Source organism: Myripristis murdjan, chromosome 5 (genome assembly GCF_902150065.1).
Source record: "Myripristis murdjan chromosome 5, fMyrMur1.1, whole genome shotgun sequence".
Taxonomy (NCBI): Eukaryota; Metazoa; Chordata; class Actinopteri; order Holocentriformes; family Holocentridae; genus Myripristis; species Myripristis murdjan.
In genome coordinates, this window is record NC_043984.1 from 20,859,693 (window position 1) to 20,876,343 (window position 16,651).

Here is a 16,651-nt window from a genome sequence, read left to right on the forward strand (position 1 = left end):
GCTCTGCTGCAGCAAGCAAAGAGTTACACACCGACAAGCAATTTACCAATACAAATTACCAATACGTCCATACCATACGTTCATCTCCACAGGACTGGCGCACGTCATCTAGCCTCCCTGAATATGCACTGTCTGTATGGTGCTGGCCGAACTGTAAAACACAACTCTCCAATACTCTGAATATATACCACAGCATTTCCCTCCAAGTGCCTATTTGATTTTACCTTCTAATTCCCATCAACACTCAGATGGTGGCAATGGCATTGCCAAAATCAAATGCAAGCGATGGAAATTAAAATAAACAGCAAATCCGATTATCATTTAAATAATTGAGTTTTGATATATACCTAATACGCCTAGTCAGAGCTTGAACAATCCAGGTTGAATTAGACCGTTAGATGAGAGAAAATCTGTAATCTGGGATTGAAATGTGAAGCAACATATTGAGGGCAAAGGCAGGAGACTGATAGATAAGTTACCGTGGTAAAATAGAGAAGTAAAGAGAGAACAGGGGCATGTGGAGGGGTTTGAACGGGAAACCTAAGTGAATGAGAAAACAGTACCTTGGCCTGCTGGGAAAGAATGTCAGATGGCTGTATGTGGGTCAGAGTTGTCTGTCACGTCCCTCTGGCCTCCACACCTTCATGGCTTCATGCTGTACCGCTGTGGAGGGCTGAGGTAAGCAGAAGGTCACACAGTCACTGCCTCCAGACCTTTGAACTCTCCTGGCTTCTCTGTTGGCGAAAACATGAAAAGCAGCTTTTGTTTTTCTTTGCGTGGCGTCCAGCGATACCTCAAACTGATCAATAGTGCTTCAGTCGTACTGGGAGCAGCTTGAAACCTGGAAAATCCATTGAATAATAATGGATTAGTCCAAGCGCAGCATGGAACTCACGCAGCGATTTGACAGTCATCTTAATCAACAAAAGCATAAAAACATATGAAGTGAGAAAAAGCCATTTGTTATGTCTAAGATCATATTTTGAATATTACATTAGCATGGTGTATTTATTTATTTATTTATTATGTATAGAGAGCTACAAATGCACCGCATAGCACGCAATTCCCCTTTTTCTTTGCATTATTCAGAAATATAATTCTTCCATTACTTCCATATATCTAGTCCCCTGGCTCTCACTCTTCAACTGTCTTACCTAAACTTGGGTTTGCAATGAGAAAAAGGTTTAGATAACTAAAGTATGATTATATTTTAAAATGAGCGCAGTCAAAAGATTAAACTCAATTCTAAATGAGAGATTAAAATTACACTAATAACAATTATATCGACTTGAATCTGGATTATTTCATGTTCCTGAAAAGGTACGTCTTCACGTCATTACCTTGTTTAGCATCAGTGGCCCTTTTGGAAAACAAAACCATATCTGTCTTAATCTAATCTAAACTTAATCTTGTGTTTCAGAATTTATTTGGTCTTTAAAAAAATGTGTCAGATCAGTTGAATTAAGACAAATTGGCCCCTTGCAGCTGCTCTTCCTCTGACCTGTTTTCTGTTTTCTCGGCAGTCGGTGGCTGCTGCGTCTCTCCTCCTGGCTGCTGGTTTCATCAATATCCTGTGTACCTTTTTTACAAACAGCTGAGTTATACATTATTGTGGCAAACACGAATGTCACAACTATTGAATATTTAATGCACCTGGGCCTCATGTATAAACCATGGCTGTATATGCATAAAAAACATGCATACACATTTTGATGCCAGGTTAGGGATTTTTTTAAAAAGCAGCTTTATACCTGGTTGAAGTGACTGATCACTAACATACTTCACTATAATGAATGAAGCCTATTTTCTGCCAGCGTTTGAGGTACCACCGAAACCACTATGAAGTTGTTATTGTCCATCGTGTTTGCATGTAATGATCCATAATAGCTGCTTTGCAACTGTTTGATGACATTGGCATTGGCAAACTGTAAACAAAGTATATTTACAGGTTAGCTGAGTTTTCCACAGCGATTGATGGATGGATAATGTGTGCGCTTGAGAAGTTTCCTGTATGACTGACCATTATTTCTTACCATTTGATAAAATTTCTTTATTTGTCATGTAAAACGCTTCCCGGTATTATCCTGTTTCTGGAGCCAAACAAATCCACAATGATCAAAAACAGTGTGTCAGTTTTGTTTTCTTGGCTGCATGAATGAGAAATCAGTGTAAAACTGGCAAATGTTATTTTTCCCCCCATTTATTTATGGCTTATTGTGGGAGCTGGTGTGGGTGTATTAAGCTTCTTCACATGCACACAAGGTTTTTGCTTTTTATGATTTACAAGAAGGAACATGTACCAAGCACGCACAGTGCATTGTATAAACCTAAGAGTAAATATGTGCTTTTTCATGTGCACACCTTTTCAGTGGTGACTTCATTAGGCCCTGGTGTCAGTGCCATGACCATCTAGGCAAATCTGGGTTGTCTGGGCAAGTGGAAGGACTGTAGGACCCAGTGGTGCACAGTGAGCTGTGATGTTAGGGTGGAAAAAGAGAGGAGAGGGGCGGGTGGGAAGGAAAGAGAAGCAGAGGGGTGAAGGATCAGGTTTCAGTGTACACTCCGCCCAGACGCCATGTCGGCCAAACAGAGGAACACCAGCCTCCCTCTCTGACTAAATCCACCAGACAAGGGCAGGTCTATTACACTGTAATGTTGATGCACTCTCTTGTAACACTGCGTGCCATTACACCACACAACTTACACAGTGTAACACCTCTGCCAGACTCTCATTTATGAGGTTTGAGGTGATTTTTATGCCATGAAGGTTTTATTCTATATTGCATCAAATCACTGACTCTTACTACTGTAAATCTGTAGATTGGCTTTTCTTGCCCCTGTGCTTCTCCTGATCACCGGAGACTCAAATAACAGCACAGGATAATAACTTATGGTTCAAAGACTGTGTGACTTCTTTTGTATGTGATGAAATAGATTAGGCCTTCATATGAAGTATGAAGTAAGGAACGTCATTACTACTTACTCCTTCCGCTGTTATACTGAGATGTTAATGACGAAAATATCCAAGAGAAGGGTTGTAGAGAAGAAGTAAGTGTATGTGTGAGAGTCAGTAAATTACTATACTTGGTGTATTAGGGACTGGAGATATGTTACAGTGGCTGTTCTTTCGGTTTTGTTTATCACAACATCAGCACAGGAGGGAACAGCTTTTGAAAAGGGGTCAAAGTTTCCTCCATGAAACACTGAAATCTCAGCTGCTCCACTTCTGCAGTGAAACTTGATTTCATTTTTGTTGCACTCTACAGTGTATATAAAAGGTAGCTAATCTTAATTTGCAACTTTGTCTGAAAATGCCGCAACACTGGCACAAAACAGCTCAAACTATATCGTTCAGTGACACATGGTGAGGACATGCCACCCCAGCCTGCTCAGAATAATACAAGCACGCACACACACCCCAGCATCAACACCACTGTGGGGGCTGACAGTCCTCTGACATCAAAGAAAGCTGGGGGGAGCAAGGGGAGGCTGTGTTTGGAGGAAAGTGGATATGAATGGCAGGGAGGAGTTCAGGGAGTTCATGTGTGTGAGGGGGAGGAACAGAGTTAGGGCTCGGTTCATTGAGACTTTCAGTTTGGGGTTCAAGGTCAGAAAGGATAACAAAGGGAGAAAGTCAGCATTAAAAAGTGTGGCTGAACATAAATGGACAAATAGAGGGAAAGTAGGGTGTGTGGGCTGCTCTTTTATGTATGTTTGAATCTGAGTATGTCTTTATTTGACACCGTGATAGTGTCCATTTTTCTCTCACTAGCCTCTCATGGCTGTGTGTGTGTGTGTGTGTGTGTATGTGCTAGGTAAAGACAAAACTGGAACACATTTTTTTTTCACCCCTTGGGCGCTGTCTCCTGTCTGTTGAAAACAACACCAGGGAAGAGAGTTACTGTACAGCAGTCTCCATTACCAGACTATGACAGGAGGGTGGAGGCAGACAGCAATCTCTCTGGCACTAAACATCACATTAGAAAGACTCAGCTGACTGAGACAAGGAGTGTGTATTCGTGTTTTCACCTGCAGCCATGCAGCCTCAGGAAGTTTTGGTAGGAGCGGTATGCATGTGGTAGGAGCAGATTCCTCTCTGTGCCCTATAGTCACCTCATCTAACTGAGCTTGTCCTCTTGTTGTTTTTTATCCGTGTTTATCCTTGAAGGTATGGCAAGATTGTGTCTACAAAGGCCATCTTGGATAAAACCACCAACAAGTGCAAAGGTGAGTGTTGTCGGTTGCTTTGTTCATGCTTGTTCATCTCACGCTCATTTGACCTTGCTGTGAGCATGTTTTATAAATTGAGAGCTAAGATCATTATTTCTTATGACTGCTGCTTTCGCAGCAGTCATAAGATGTGTCAAAAATGTGTCAGCCTACTTTTCCACTTAAAATTTATGCATAGGAATATTAATGTTTCTCTCTTAACCCAATTACAGGCTATGGCTTTGTGGACTTTGATAGTCCCGCAGCAGCACAGAAGGCAGTTACAGCTCTGAAGTCCAGCGGGGTCCAGGCTCAGATGGCCAAAGTAAGAATGAGCGAACTCTTTTTCAACTCTATTATACAATCTAGCATACTCACTGGAGTTATTAAACCCATTTGTTATTGTCTCTTCTTTTATTAGCAAGCATTGATAATTAAAATTTCATCTTATCTCATCCTAAGTCTAATCCGTCTGCTTCAGCCATGACTCTCCTTACAACCCACTCTGGCTCATCTTGACCTTTCTCTGAAATTTTGCTGATTCACACTCATACACATCCACACACCCGCATGTTGTGGATAAACTGTTGTCTTCTGGGCCCTGATTGGCAGTAAATGTCCTGTTGGCAAGGGTGCAAAACAAACTCTGGTTTATTGGGAGGGTGTGTTTACTATCATTTGGCTGACGACCTGCTGGCATAGAGGCTGGCTAAATAAGTTGGAAAGCAAAATTTGCCATGAGTTGTAAAAGAGGATGTCTTCATTGGGTGAATGTGTTCAAAGTCTAGGCGTAATCCAGCCTAGACTTTGTGCGTATATTCCTATGCAGAAAACACTCACCTCTCAATTTGGCTTTTGGCTTAACCATTCCCTCTGCCCTGTTAATCCTTGATTTCCTTTCCTGCAGTGCCCACTTTTTTCTTCTTTTTCTTGATTGCCCTCTTTCCTCTTCTTTCCCCTCCCGCCCTGTTCTCTGTGCTTGTGTATGTTGCTAACCTGCTCCTGTTGTGGCACTTGTAGTGAGCTCTTTGTCCGAGTGTCTGCAGTCAAAGCAACTCTTGTCGGCCCATTAAGCTGATCCCTCTGTGGCTCTCAGGCTCCCCATTGAGGGAGCCCAGGGGAGGGTGCCACTACACCCACTGTCAATGAGACAGGAACAATGGGCTGGCATTTTCCAGCTTCTGGGCCTAGGCCTGGGGCTGACACCAGCACTTAATACACTCCACCCCACTGTCCCCGCTCCCTCCCTCTGTTCTGCACCCAAACAGACCCACTGCTATGTAACACCCGGGTTTCCCTCAGCCCAACCCCAGAAAACTGTAACAGATTAACTGTGCCAGCTGACCCTGTCAAGCCAAGAGAGTTTACTGTCATATGTACAGACAACACACAGGTCATCGTATGAAGTGGTCATCGGATGACATGAAAATCGTATGACATGGATAAGGAATATGTCCTGTCGCACAGGATATATCCATATAATAAAACAATGAAACATAAAGCATTAACAGACTGTCAGACAGACATTTGTGCAAAAAAAAATACACAAGATATCTTGGCAGTGCCATTGGGAGTGGTGCAAAGGAGCTTATTGTTTACAGATATACCAATGATCAGATGTACAGAATTTAGAGGTACATTTTGGTAAAAAGTAATTGATGATTAAAGGAAATTTACAGCTAAAATCAGCATAAATAACTGACTCTGGCATTTCGGTAGAATATGTAAGCACACTGTTTAAACATTAAAACTAAAGCACTTCACTGAAAGTCCAGGTATGTGCACTGTGTTAGGGTCAGAGGGTAGTGCTTTGAGGTAGAGTAGAATAAATTAAACTTTACTGTCCCCAAGAGGAAATTTGGAATTTGAAATTTGTTTCACACACACACACACACACACACAAATCTCAAAATCATAAAAAGAGTTTGACATGATGCTAGACAATTGCTTTGCAAAAAAAAAAAACATCTTAAAAACGTTATAGAGACATCTGACTATACATTTGACATTAACAACATGATGGCTTAAAGGAAAACTGTAAGAAGCAAGTAGAAGAAAGTGGAGGTTGTGGAGCTGATTATGCAGTCTGTTGGTGGATTAGGAGCTATTGAGCAATCTGACAGCCTGAGGGAAGAAACTGGTGGTGAGCCTGGTGGTCCATGCCCAGATGCTCCGGTAACGCCTGACAGACAACAGTAGGAAGACTAGGCTGAAGTCTGGGTTGCAAGAATCCTTAATGATATCCCGTGCTTTCCTAAGGCACCATGTGTGATAGATGCCTTGCATGGAAGGGTCTGTCTCCTCCCTGCTGTTTCCTGAAGTCCACGATCATTACCTTGGTTTTGCACATGTTGAGAGTGAGGTTATTATCGTGACGCCCTGCTGCCAGGTCCCTAACCTCTTCTTTGTAGGCAGTCTCATCATTGTCTCAGTGATGAGACCTGAGATGGTAGTGTCATCTGCAAATTTTATATTGGCACTACGGCTGCACATGGCCACAGTCATGAATAAACAGGGCGTACCGGAGAGGGCTGAATATGCAGCCTTTGATGGTATCAGTGTTTGTGCTTACTGCAGAGGATGTGAGTCTGCCTGACAGGAGGTCCAGAGAGGAATTAGGTCCCAGGATCTTGAGCTTAGGAACAAGCTTGGCAGATACTGTGGTATTGAATGCTGAGCTGTAGTCAATAAACAGCATTCTTATAGGTGTTAGCCATGTCCAGGTGGGATAGGGAGGTCTGCAGTCTCAATGACGTAGTGTCATCTGTTTGGGTAGTAGGCAAATTGGAATGGGTCCAGGGTGTTAGGTGGCCAGGAACAGATGTGGGATTTGATTAGCCGCTCAAAACACTTCATGAGAACTGAAGTCAGAGCAAGTCACTCAGGCAGGTGATGAAGGGTTTTTTTGGAACAGGAATGAAGGTGGTCTGCCTCAAGTAGAGGTTGAATATAATGAAAATATCTGTTAGCTGGTCCGCACACCCTCCGAAGACCTGGCCAAGAATGCCATCCGGTATTCACCAGTCCACTGCAACTAAACACTGGGTCTAAGTTCACTGCGCCTCCTCTATACAGTGCCACCCAATCCTGCGTATCCCGACACCCTACAAGTGCAACTGAACACCAAATGTTGACTCACCCAGAGAGCATGTGCTCTGTCAGAGGTGTTGATAACCACTATAAAAACCTAAATATACACAGTTGGCTGCGAGTCCCTGGGTCACATTAGGTCAGAATCACCAGACAGCAGCATGGCGTTAGTCTTTGACTCCAAACGCTATGACACAATTTCAGTCGAATTTGCACTTTAATTATGGCTGGTTTAGAGTGTTGTTCTTCAGCAGAATGGGCCACACCTGCTGCAGACTGTCCTCAGTGTAAGCTCAGTTCCCGAATGGGCCACCCCGACCTCAAGGCTGCACCACAACAGGCCCGAAGGAGCTGTGTGTGCAGGGGCAGGGGAACAATGGCAGGGTTAAAAATAGATCCCTCCTTACTTCCCAGCACCTCCCTGTTCAAACTCAGACGTCAGCTCACATGCACTGCTGACACACAAGCAGGCAAATACGTCAAGCGCACACACACAGACACGCCTCGACAGACTGGCTCATCTGGGGCCTGGCACAAACACCACTGTGTCGCCTCAGAGACATTGAGCGTGACTTCAGGGTTGTGTGTGTGTCACTGATAGAAGATAAAATATGGAGAGGTAAGCACAGACTCCATTCACATGTGCGTGGGTCCAGGAGCATTTGCATATCCACACAGATTCAATGTTGGTTTGAATGTGGGATCGGGTATTTATTATCAGCTGAGGTGGAGACAAGCCAGGATGAAGAGGGAGGGAGGTATTTTTGTTCCCTTATCATAGAGCCTTGAGCTCCATTAGTCTTATCTGACCTATGACCTCTTACTGTGGGCCACTGTGTTACATAATAGGAAGTATTGCCTCACCCAGACTGCATTTGCAGAAAATGGGTTATCTCCCAGCCAGGTGGCTCTCTGTTAAGTGTGCAGGCTACTCATGTAGACAGTAAATCCTTTTTCAGCATAGGTGTTGACGCACTTGACTGCTATAAATTCTTAAATGAATTCCTCATTGTCAGATCAGCAATCTCACATGTTGCCTGTGTCAAATTTAGCCAACATCATGTGCTGACTGAAGCTCCAGTAGACATCGGGCCACTTGTGTTCTCTGCTGGTTGAAATGTTTTGACATTGTTGGATAGTTTCCACCCTGTATGATACTTGTATTGTGTGTGGGTTTTGTGTGGTTATCTAATATTAGTGAAGAGGAAGAGAGAATAAAATGAAAAATGACAGATTGAACAGAAATTAAAATGAAAGAGCAAGAGCCTTTATCACCAGGCATTTGTCTTTCCTCTTTTCTTTTTTCTTTTTTAATCTTTTTTCTGATCCTCCCCCTTCATTCCCCAAGACTCCAACTACTTCCTATCCTCTCATCTCCCTCCTTGTCTACAAAATATCATGCATATTAAGCCACTCTTTTCTCCAGCCTTTCATTCCTTTCTCTGCTGTCTCTTCATCCTTCTCTCTCTGCTGTCCCTTCCCCTCTTTTGGCCCAGCCTTCCTTCCCATGGTTGCCAAGCGCCTGTTGCTGTGTGAACTCTTAACTTCATGCCTGGTTTCCTGTCTGTTTCTGCACAGTCACGCAAGGTTTCACTTTCAAGTCAGTGATCGCAGTAGTCTCACAATCCTCTTGCATTCACATTCCAGAGTGTCGACCTTTCAGACAGTCTTTTCAGACAAATGTATATTCATAGGTGTGTACATGTGTGTATGCATTTGCAGACACGTGCAACAGAATGCCTCAATAAGCTCAGGACACTGACAAAATGTACAGAAAAGATTAAAAATCAGATCCGGTGGCAACAGTGAATACCATCATTCATTATTTATGTCTGAATGTAATCAGGATGTGAAATGACTTTCATGTCCGTTCTCTGCACAGCAACAAGAGCAGGACCCCACCAACCTCTACATCTCCAACCTGCCAGTGTCCATGGATGAGCAAGAGCTGGAGAGCATGCTCAAGTCCTTTGGCCAGGTGATCTCCACACGGATCCTCCGTGACGCCAATGGGACCAGTCGTGGTGTGGGATTTGCCAGGTCAGACTACAGCATGCTGGCACAATACGGCACCGTGTGATGATGTACAATAGGGCTGGGCGATATGGCCAAAACCATCTATCAAAATATCTCAATATCAATATTGTGATGATGTTGTAGTGATTATTATTGCTGCTTTCATAAGGTATGTGCACCTGAAATGTCTGAGTTAGTAATGTGAGTATGATGACCAAGCAGGTAGATGCAAATATTGCAATAGCTAAAAGTTCAGAAAATTGCATTCTGTCACTTTAAAAAAGGGAGAGACATTGTGATATCACTATATTGTGTTACCCAAAATCCCAGATGATATCTATTCTCATATCATGATATAAAAAAAAATCATCGCCATGTCGCCCAGCCCTAGTGTATAATCTATAATTTAAAAATTTGCGTCAGTAATTTTCTTCCTGATTCAGTTTCAATGTAAACAACATTTAACAAAATGCAGGAAATTTGATCTTTACTGCATTTCAGAATGGAGTCCACAGAGAAGTGTGAGGCCATTATTCAGCATTTCAATGGCAAATTCATCAAGACTCCACCTGGAGTGCCTGGTGCGTAGAAGCTTTCCCCCCCCCCCCTTTTTCTTTGTATAGTGGGAATCTGATATTGTTTTTGTTAGTGCCAGAGTGCAAGGTTTTTGTTATCCACTGTGACCATGGAATTCACTCTCTTATTTGATCTGTTGCTTTCATAGTGCCCACAGAGCCCTTATTATGTAAGTTTGCAGACGGAGGTCAGAAGAAGAGACTGAACCAGGGGAAATACCTCCAGAATGGCAGGCCCTGGGCCAGAGACGGCGAGACGGTAAGATGAGTGACTAAACTCTTGACACTTAAGCCGTATTTGCTGTATATTCATTGCTTACACTTCTCAAGTTTGAGGGAAACTAAAGTCAGAAGAGAGCTTTATGCTATGGAATTTGCTCAGTCTAAGTCTATGTTTGCCAACTCCTTTAGTACAGGCTCCACCGGTGATTGCATGAGCTCACTGGTTATGAATCCTGTGTATTGTTTTCCCAGGGAGGAATGACGCTTGCGTATGACCCCACAGCCTTACAGAATGGGTGAGTGGTATGCATGCACTGACAGAAAACAGCCCCAACCCTTCAGCAATTTCAGTGTAACACTCAAACGCTGGTTTAATGCTGCCCTCTGGTGGGAATGGAAACAACAGAGAAAATTCTGCATTTCTGTAATTGGAGACAACAGCAGATACACTACACATTCTAACCAATCACCATATTGTCTTTGACTCATTGTTTGTTCTGCAGTTTCTACTCCTCACCCTACAGTCTGGCTCCAAATCGAATGATCGCCCAGACTTCCCTCTCACCATACATGCATTCTCCTGTCTCATCCTACCAGGTGGGAATTTTCACAGTAAACAAAAAGCCAAATGTCTCAGCAATTAGGGCTTGATTGTATTATTATGCCAGGTAGTGTGTGTTTTTATTGGCCTGTGTTTCAAGAATTCATTCTCAAATTTGATCTGTTGCTCTCCTAGCACAGAGCCCTCATGGAGTCCTCATTATGTAAGTTAGCAGACAGAATGGCCGCGAGCCTGCCCTGCTTAAAGTATTTCCCCAGGTTCTGCTTCCTCATCTGCAGCCTTACGTAATCAAGGGCTCAGAGGGAACTATGAAGGCAGCAGATCAAATAAGAGAGTGAATTTCATGTTGTGCTCCTGTGTCTCCAGGTACACAACCCGTCCTGGATGCACCATCAGTCGTACCTCATGCAGCCAGCTGTGAGTACTGCCTTCCTCTCTGATACTTAATTTCTTAATCGACTTGCATAGCGCCCTCCTTCTCCACCTGTGAGTGATAGATATCGCTCACAGTGTTTGGCAGGTCTTGGCCTGTTCTTTTGAGTTTTATGTGAAGTCTTTTTTTCCTGTTTTTGTGTCCACAGGGCACTGTCCTGACTCCAACAATGGATCACGCCATGTCCATCCAGCCCACGTCTATGATGGGACCTCTCACCCAGCAACTCAGCCACCTGTCCCTGGGCAGTACAGGCACAGTCAGTACCAAACACACTCACACAAAGGCTGTCGCTGGCTGTCCTGTCAAGATAGAAATCTGTCCCTAAGTTAATGTCCATTATATTCTCAAGATCAGTATCCATGTCAAGCATAATGCCATTTTTTTCCTACAGTATATGCCTGCCAACACGACTATGCAGGGGACCTACATCCCCCAGTACACCCCAGTGCCTCCCTCCAGCGTCCCAGTAGAGGTATGAAGCTGTCTGCAGCCACACATTCCTCACTCTCTTTATCTTTTACTTTTTCTTTTTCTTCTTTTTCTTTATCCTTTGCATAATACTTTTTTTTCTTTTTTTTTTCAGGAGAATGGAGGTCAACAGCAACAGGTTGCCATGGAGACTCCCGCAGAACACACAAACTACTCATACCAACACACCAAGTGAAGCTAAGGTACGACAGTGAAAGTTTGTCCTGCATATATATTACATATATTTTCTTAATTTTTTAATACACTATGATTAGTGCTTTATTGTAGCACACGGTGCATATCACTGGTTTTACATAACCCTCAGCTGCACCAGTTTGCAAGAGCAAGGATGAGTCTGAATGAATGTTTGGCAAAGATTATGCTGCAGGCTTAAGTCATGCTTCTTATGCTTTGTAATTTAACTGCAGGCGTAGTAGTGCTCCCTGAAAAAATGTTGTCATGTGATGAAATTGGGTGGACTTTGACATAACTCGGGTCACTGGTGCATCTTGGGCCTGTGCTCTAGTGTTAATTGGCGTAATGGGTGCACTGTGATTACAGGTCAAAATTTCTAACTTTGACTCCTATACACTGGAAGTCCAACTGACATGAGACTTGCTGCACAAATGCAGCTGTACTTAGAAATGACCTCAAAATTGCACTCAAATTTTATTCACACTCTTATTTAAATTTGCAGAGTGATGGCTATGGTCAAAAGACGGCACTGATGTAGTTTACTATTAGATTAGCATTGTTTCTTCCTCAGTCCACAGTGTGCCAATACTTGAGGTGTGTGTTTTGCAGCTCCCAGCAGGGCGGGGCTGACAACACGTGATGAATTGAACCAAACAGGGTTCTGCTGGAAGATAACTGTGCTCTACAACGTCACCAAGCACCAGAACTTGAACATGGATGACAAAAGGAACATGTGCTTTGGAGGAAAAAAAAAAAGGACAACACTTTACTTCATCAGACTTTTCTGCTCTCTTCTTCAAGAGTTGATCAACCAAAGGTGGGAACCTTCTTCAGAGAAGCTTTGATCTATTTTGATAACTGAAAAAGGAAATAACTAGAAAAAAAAGAGAAAAAAATTAAGAAAGGAGGAAAAGACACAGAGCATTATTTTTGTGCACGTAATATAACAAAATCTTATTTTTAAAAAGCATTCTGGAAGTTTCAGAGTGATTCAAGGAAGAGTTATAACACAATGTGTCTTTTATTTTTTTGTAAAATATGCAAACTTTTATTTTTATTTCCTGATGTCTGTTTTTTGACATTCTATTTGCAGCAGTAGGATAACAATTTGTACAGACTTAAAAGCTCAACACACTTTTGTTGGTCTCATGTTTGGCGTCATTTCACCCATGAGAGACAAACCGTTTAAAGCTACTTCTGACTCTGCCTGCTGCAGATGTTTCTATTCACGCACAGATCATAACACTCACTGTTCATCGTTTTGTCGAAATCAATTCACTTTTGGAACTTTCAAGCACTCTTTCCTAAGTGCGCGGAATTTATGAACAAAAGACAATCATAATTATTGCTATTTATATTTTCATCATAGTTTTTTTTTTTTTTTTTAGATTTTTGAGGTCATGAAACATATGATTTATAGTAAAATGCTACTTAGTGCTGTAGTCTACATAGTTTAAAAAAAAAAAAATTGGGAAATGGACCTTTAAATCCTCGAGACCCACACATTAATGAGCTCTTATATTCAGGAGCCATAAACTAATTATTAAAGGCTCATAAAATCACCAGTATTTCCTTTGAAGATCATGATCTTATGCCATCGTGGATGGTCAGATCGTTTTTGCAGTGTCCTGCGTTCAGGTTAAATCCTAGTACAAACCATGCAAAAAGCTCAATGACACTGACAATGAAAACAAGCATGGCCACTGTAATAATTCACCTGTTTTGTTGCTAGGGAACAATTTTCCATGTCACATCAGTGTCCATGAGAAGTGGTTTTAAGCGGTTTAGTTGTGGTAGATCTTCAGGTATAAAAATATTCATCTTTTGTACTAAGGATGAAGCGATAAGTGAACATGCTTTAGATTGGAGCAGTTAGAGTACTAAAAAAAAAAAAAAAAAAAGATGTGTACAAAAGAACAATACAGTTATGAAGAGATAGCCTTGCAAAGGAATGAGGGAAATCAAATGGAGGACTAAGAAAGTCCCTGAGAAGAATTTGTTTTGGCGGAAAGGGAGCTGTAAGTCTTTTTTTCAATGCTGCTGTTGTCGCCTGAGTTTGACTGTCTGACTGTCTTTGAATTTTTTTATTTTTATTGGTTTTTTTTGTGTAGAAAATAAATTGTGTTCTGTTTTTTGTTTTTTTTTTTTGTCTTTCACTTGAAAACCTTTGAGCTGTTTTACCTTATTTTTTGATGAATTTATTTTTTAAGTAGAATAGATTTTAGCTGTAGGAAGATAGTTTTCCTAGAGTAGATGTTAGCTTTTCTCTGTTTAGGGATTTATGGGATTTAAAAAAAAATTAGGCTATGCTGTTTTCCTGTGCGTTTGCACGTGGTCCATAAAGATGACTCTTTTTTTTGTTTGTTTGTTTTTGTTTTTGTTCTGTCCTCACATTAATTTCCGTTCCAGAACATTGTGTCGTCTGTCCTGATGCTGTGTCAGGGCCTGTATGTAGAAAGCCTCATAATGTAGAGAGCTGGACTAAGAGCAGTGACCTGGGTTTATTCAAAATATTTGTTATTCCTGATCTGAAAGCATCATGCTGGCTGTGTGTCAGCATCGTTGCTCCAGGAGGCTTTATACGTACAAGCCCTGCTTTGTCTCCAAGTCTTTCGATCAGCATATTCAGTGGAAGTCATGCCACCGCATACGTCCAGAAATGTTGATCCTTAATCAATACAGACATCAAAACTGTAGATATGTAGATAATAAAAACATAATGGTTTTACAAAGGACTGCTCACTAGACCATGGAAGTGCCATTAATGATGATTCTTATAGCCTTTGGTGAGACAGCTAGTCTGAATGAATTTGTTAATAATCCAAAATTCTGCAAAAACTATTTTTTAGCTAAGCCTTAACATTTTTCTCCGGATGAACTGCCTGACATCTCGTAGGTTTGACACCGAGTTGTGTGTATGGGAATAGCAACAGGCTTGCTTGAACGCCATCAAGCGGTCATCATGTCAGTCAAATTAGCCATAAGATTATGAGAAAGCTTTTCTTCCCACTCTCGAGTTTTAATGCAGTGAGAACACGGTTTGCTGTTTTATTTAGTCTGTCTGATGACTCTATTTCTTCCTCTGTTCTGTCCTCACATCTCGCTCTAGCCCTGTTTCTGTTCATCTGTGCCACCAAAGACGATGTAGCCACCCGTCTGTTAGCCAAGCTGTCTGACAAAGATAAATATTACTCACATCCGCACGCACGCATTGATTGTGTGTAATTGGATAAAATGCCTCTTTTAGTTTCTGAACGATACAGAATGTGTCAGTAAATGTGTTTACATGCACGTAGTATTCCACATTATGAATAATGTTAAAATCTGTGAGGCCCAATTTGGGATAATCTGTTAAATTGCATCCTTTTGCTCGAGTTGAATAATGAATCTAATGAATATTCCTGTGTAGAAAAATAAACAAAATATTCAGATCATTGCAATGGCTTCAGCAAACCCTGAATGCCGATAATACACAGATATAGACCACAGTAGATATCCCAGATAATTTTCCTTTTGCAGAACTGACTGTGCTGGGATGCTCTGTTTATGTCTGTCAACTCAAGAGGAAAATCCTTTCCTCTCATGCATAATAATGGAATATGGGAGCACATGTAAAGACATTTACTGAATGAACTTTACCTTTCAAAAACACCCAACATGGTTGTATATCTGTAAATTTATGTTAGCATTAGGAAGTGTGTAGAGGATTGTGCTTGGTTTCTATGATGGTGTCAAACATGACAGTTTTCAAACACAAGAACCATTTTGTAAATACATTCTTTTTTTCTTCCCTGTCACTTGCTCCTTTTACCATTTTGTTTGTTTCCACTCATGTGTTTTGTAGATATTTCATGATTAATAATCTGTCCAGATTACACAACAGCTAGCAACTTTTCAGATCCAGCGCACCAACGTCATGAAGGAAAATGTCATGGATATTGTTTATTTGTTCAGAAAAAATAATATTCCATGTATTAGCCATCACTTTTAATACAAAAAAGGATTTTGGAACTATGAAATGACCACTTGTTACACTGCAGTGTTTATTTATTTTAGTTTTAAAACTTGTCAGTAGAAATAATGATATATTCCAGGAAATCATGATGTTTTAAACTCAATTTGCATCATGAAAACTATTAAAGATAAATAAATAAATAAATTAGGTCATCGTAATACTATGATCCATGGTGTGTACTATATATACAATATTTGATAGAGGAAATGTCCTTGCACTTATTTTTTAGTCCACACCAATTTTAAAAAAAAAAAAATGCTCTTGTCCATCTTGGTGACCAGCTCATGTAGATTCGATAGCTTATTTCATAGCTTCAAAATGTTTTGCTGCTAAAATAGGATTTCCAAACAGTTTGTTAGATGCCGGCCCATCCGAATCTTCAAAATGCCTCCTTTTAATTTGGTTGATACAGAGCATCCCTGACCCCTCATGTGTTTCACTCTCAACATAAACTTAGAGACACTGATAGAAATAGCTGACTATGTGCTGAAAGGGCAGATTAAACTGTTATTTAATTCATTACTAAAGATTGAAAATGCATAAAAGAAGCGTTTTTGAACAGGGATCATTAAAACAATTTCATGTGGGCTGCTCCAGAGGAAGCTTTGTATCGACCAAGAGTGTGTGAATCATTGGACATTTTGAATATACGACGGGGCTCATCTCACTCCCTGCTTGTAAACAGTTTTCTTATTTATACAAGAACTCATTTTGTACAGTTTTGTTAGAGGAAAGAGGTTTTGATATTTGGTTTTTTTTGCAGAGCCACTTGGCTACTTATGTCTTCCTGTGCCAGAGTTGCTAAATTGTCTGTAACTTGTGTTTTTTTATTGATTGAGATAAGATTTTTTTTTCCTTCTTTC

General features: G+C 41.2%; 1 protein-coding gene across 1 annotated transcript in view; it reads left to right on the top strand.

The window, feature by feature from the left end:
- LOC115358839 (RNA-binding motif, single-stranded-interacting protein 2-like) overlaps positions 1-16,044 on the top strand; it is a 30,591-nt gene extending 14,547 nt beyond the window's left edge. Inside the window, exons 3-14 of the mRNA XM_030050915.1 lie at positions 4,169-4,227; positions 4,443-4,534; positions 9,182-9,339; positions 9,817-9,896; positions 10,040-10,149; positions 10,365-10,408; positions 10,616-10,709; positions 11,041-11,091; positions 11,256-11,366; positions 11,502-11,582; positions 11,694-11,781; positions 12,383-16,044. Coding sequence (XP_029906775.1) covers positions 4,169-4,227; positions 4,443-4,534; positions 9,182-9,339; positions 9,817-9,896; positions 10,040-10,149; positions 10,365-10,408; positions 10,616-10,709; positions 11,041-11,091; positions 11,256-11,366; positions 11,502-11,582; positions 11,694-11,774 — 961 coding nt within the window. The 3' untranslated portion in view covers positions 11,775-11,781; positions 12,383-16,044. The remainder of the gene's footprint in view (positions 1-4,168; positions 4,228-4,442; positions 4,535-9,181; positions 9,340-9,816; positions 9,897-10,039; positions 10,150-10,364; positions 10,409-10,615; positions 10,710-11,040; positions 11,092-11,255; positions 11,367-11,501; positions 11,583-11,693; positions 11,782-12,382) is intronic.
- Positions 16,045-16,651: the final 607 nt, after the last annotated feature.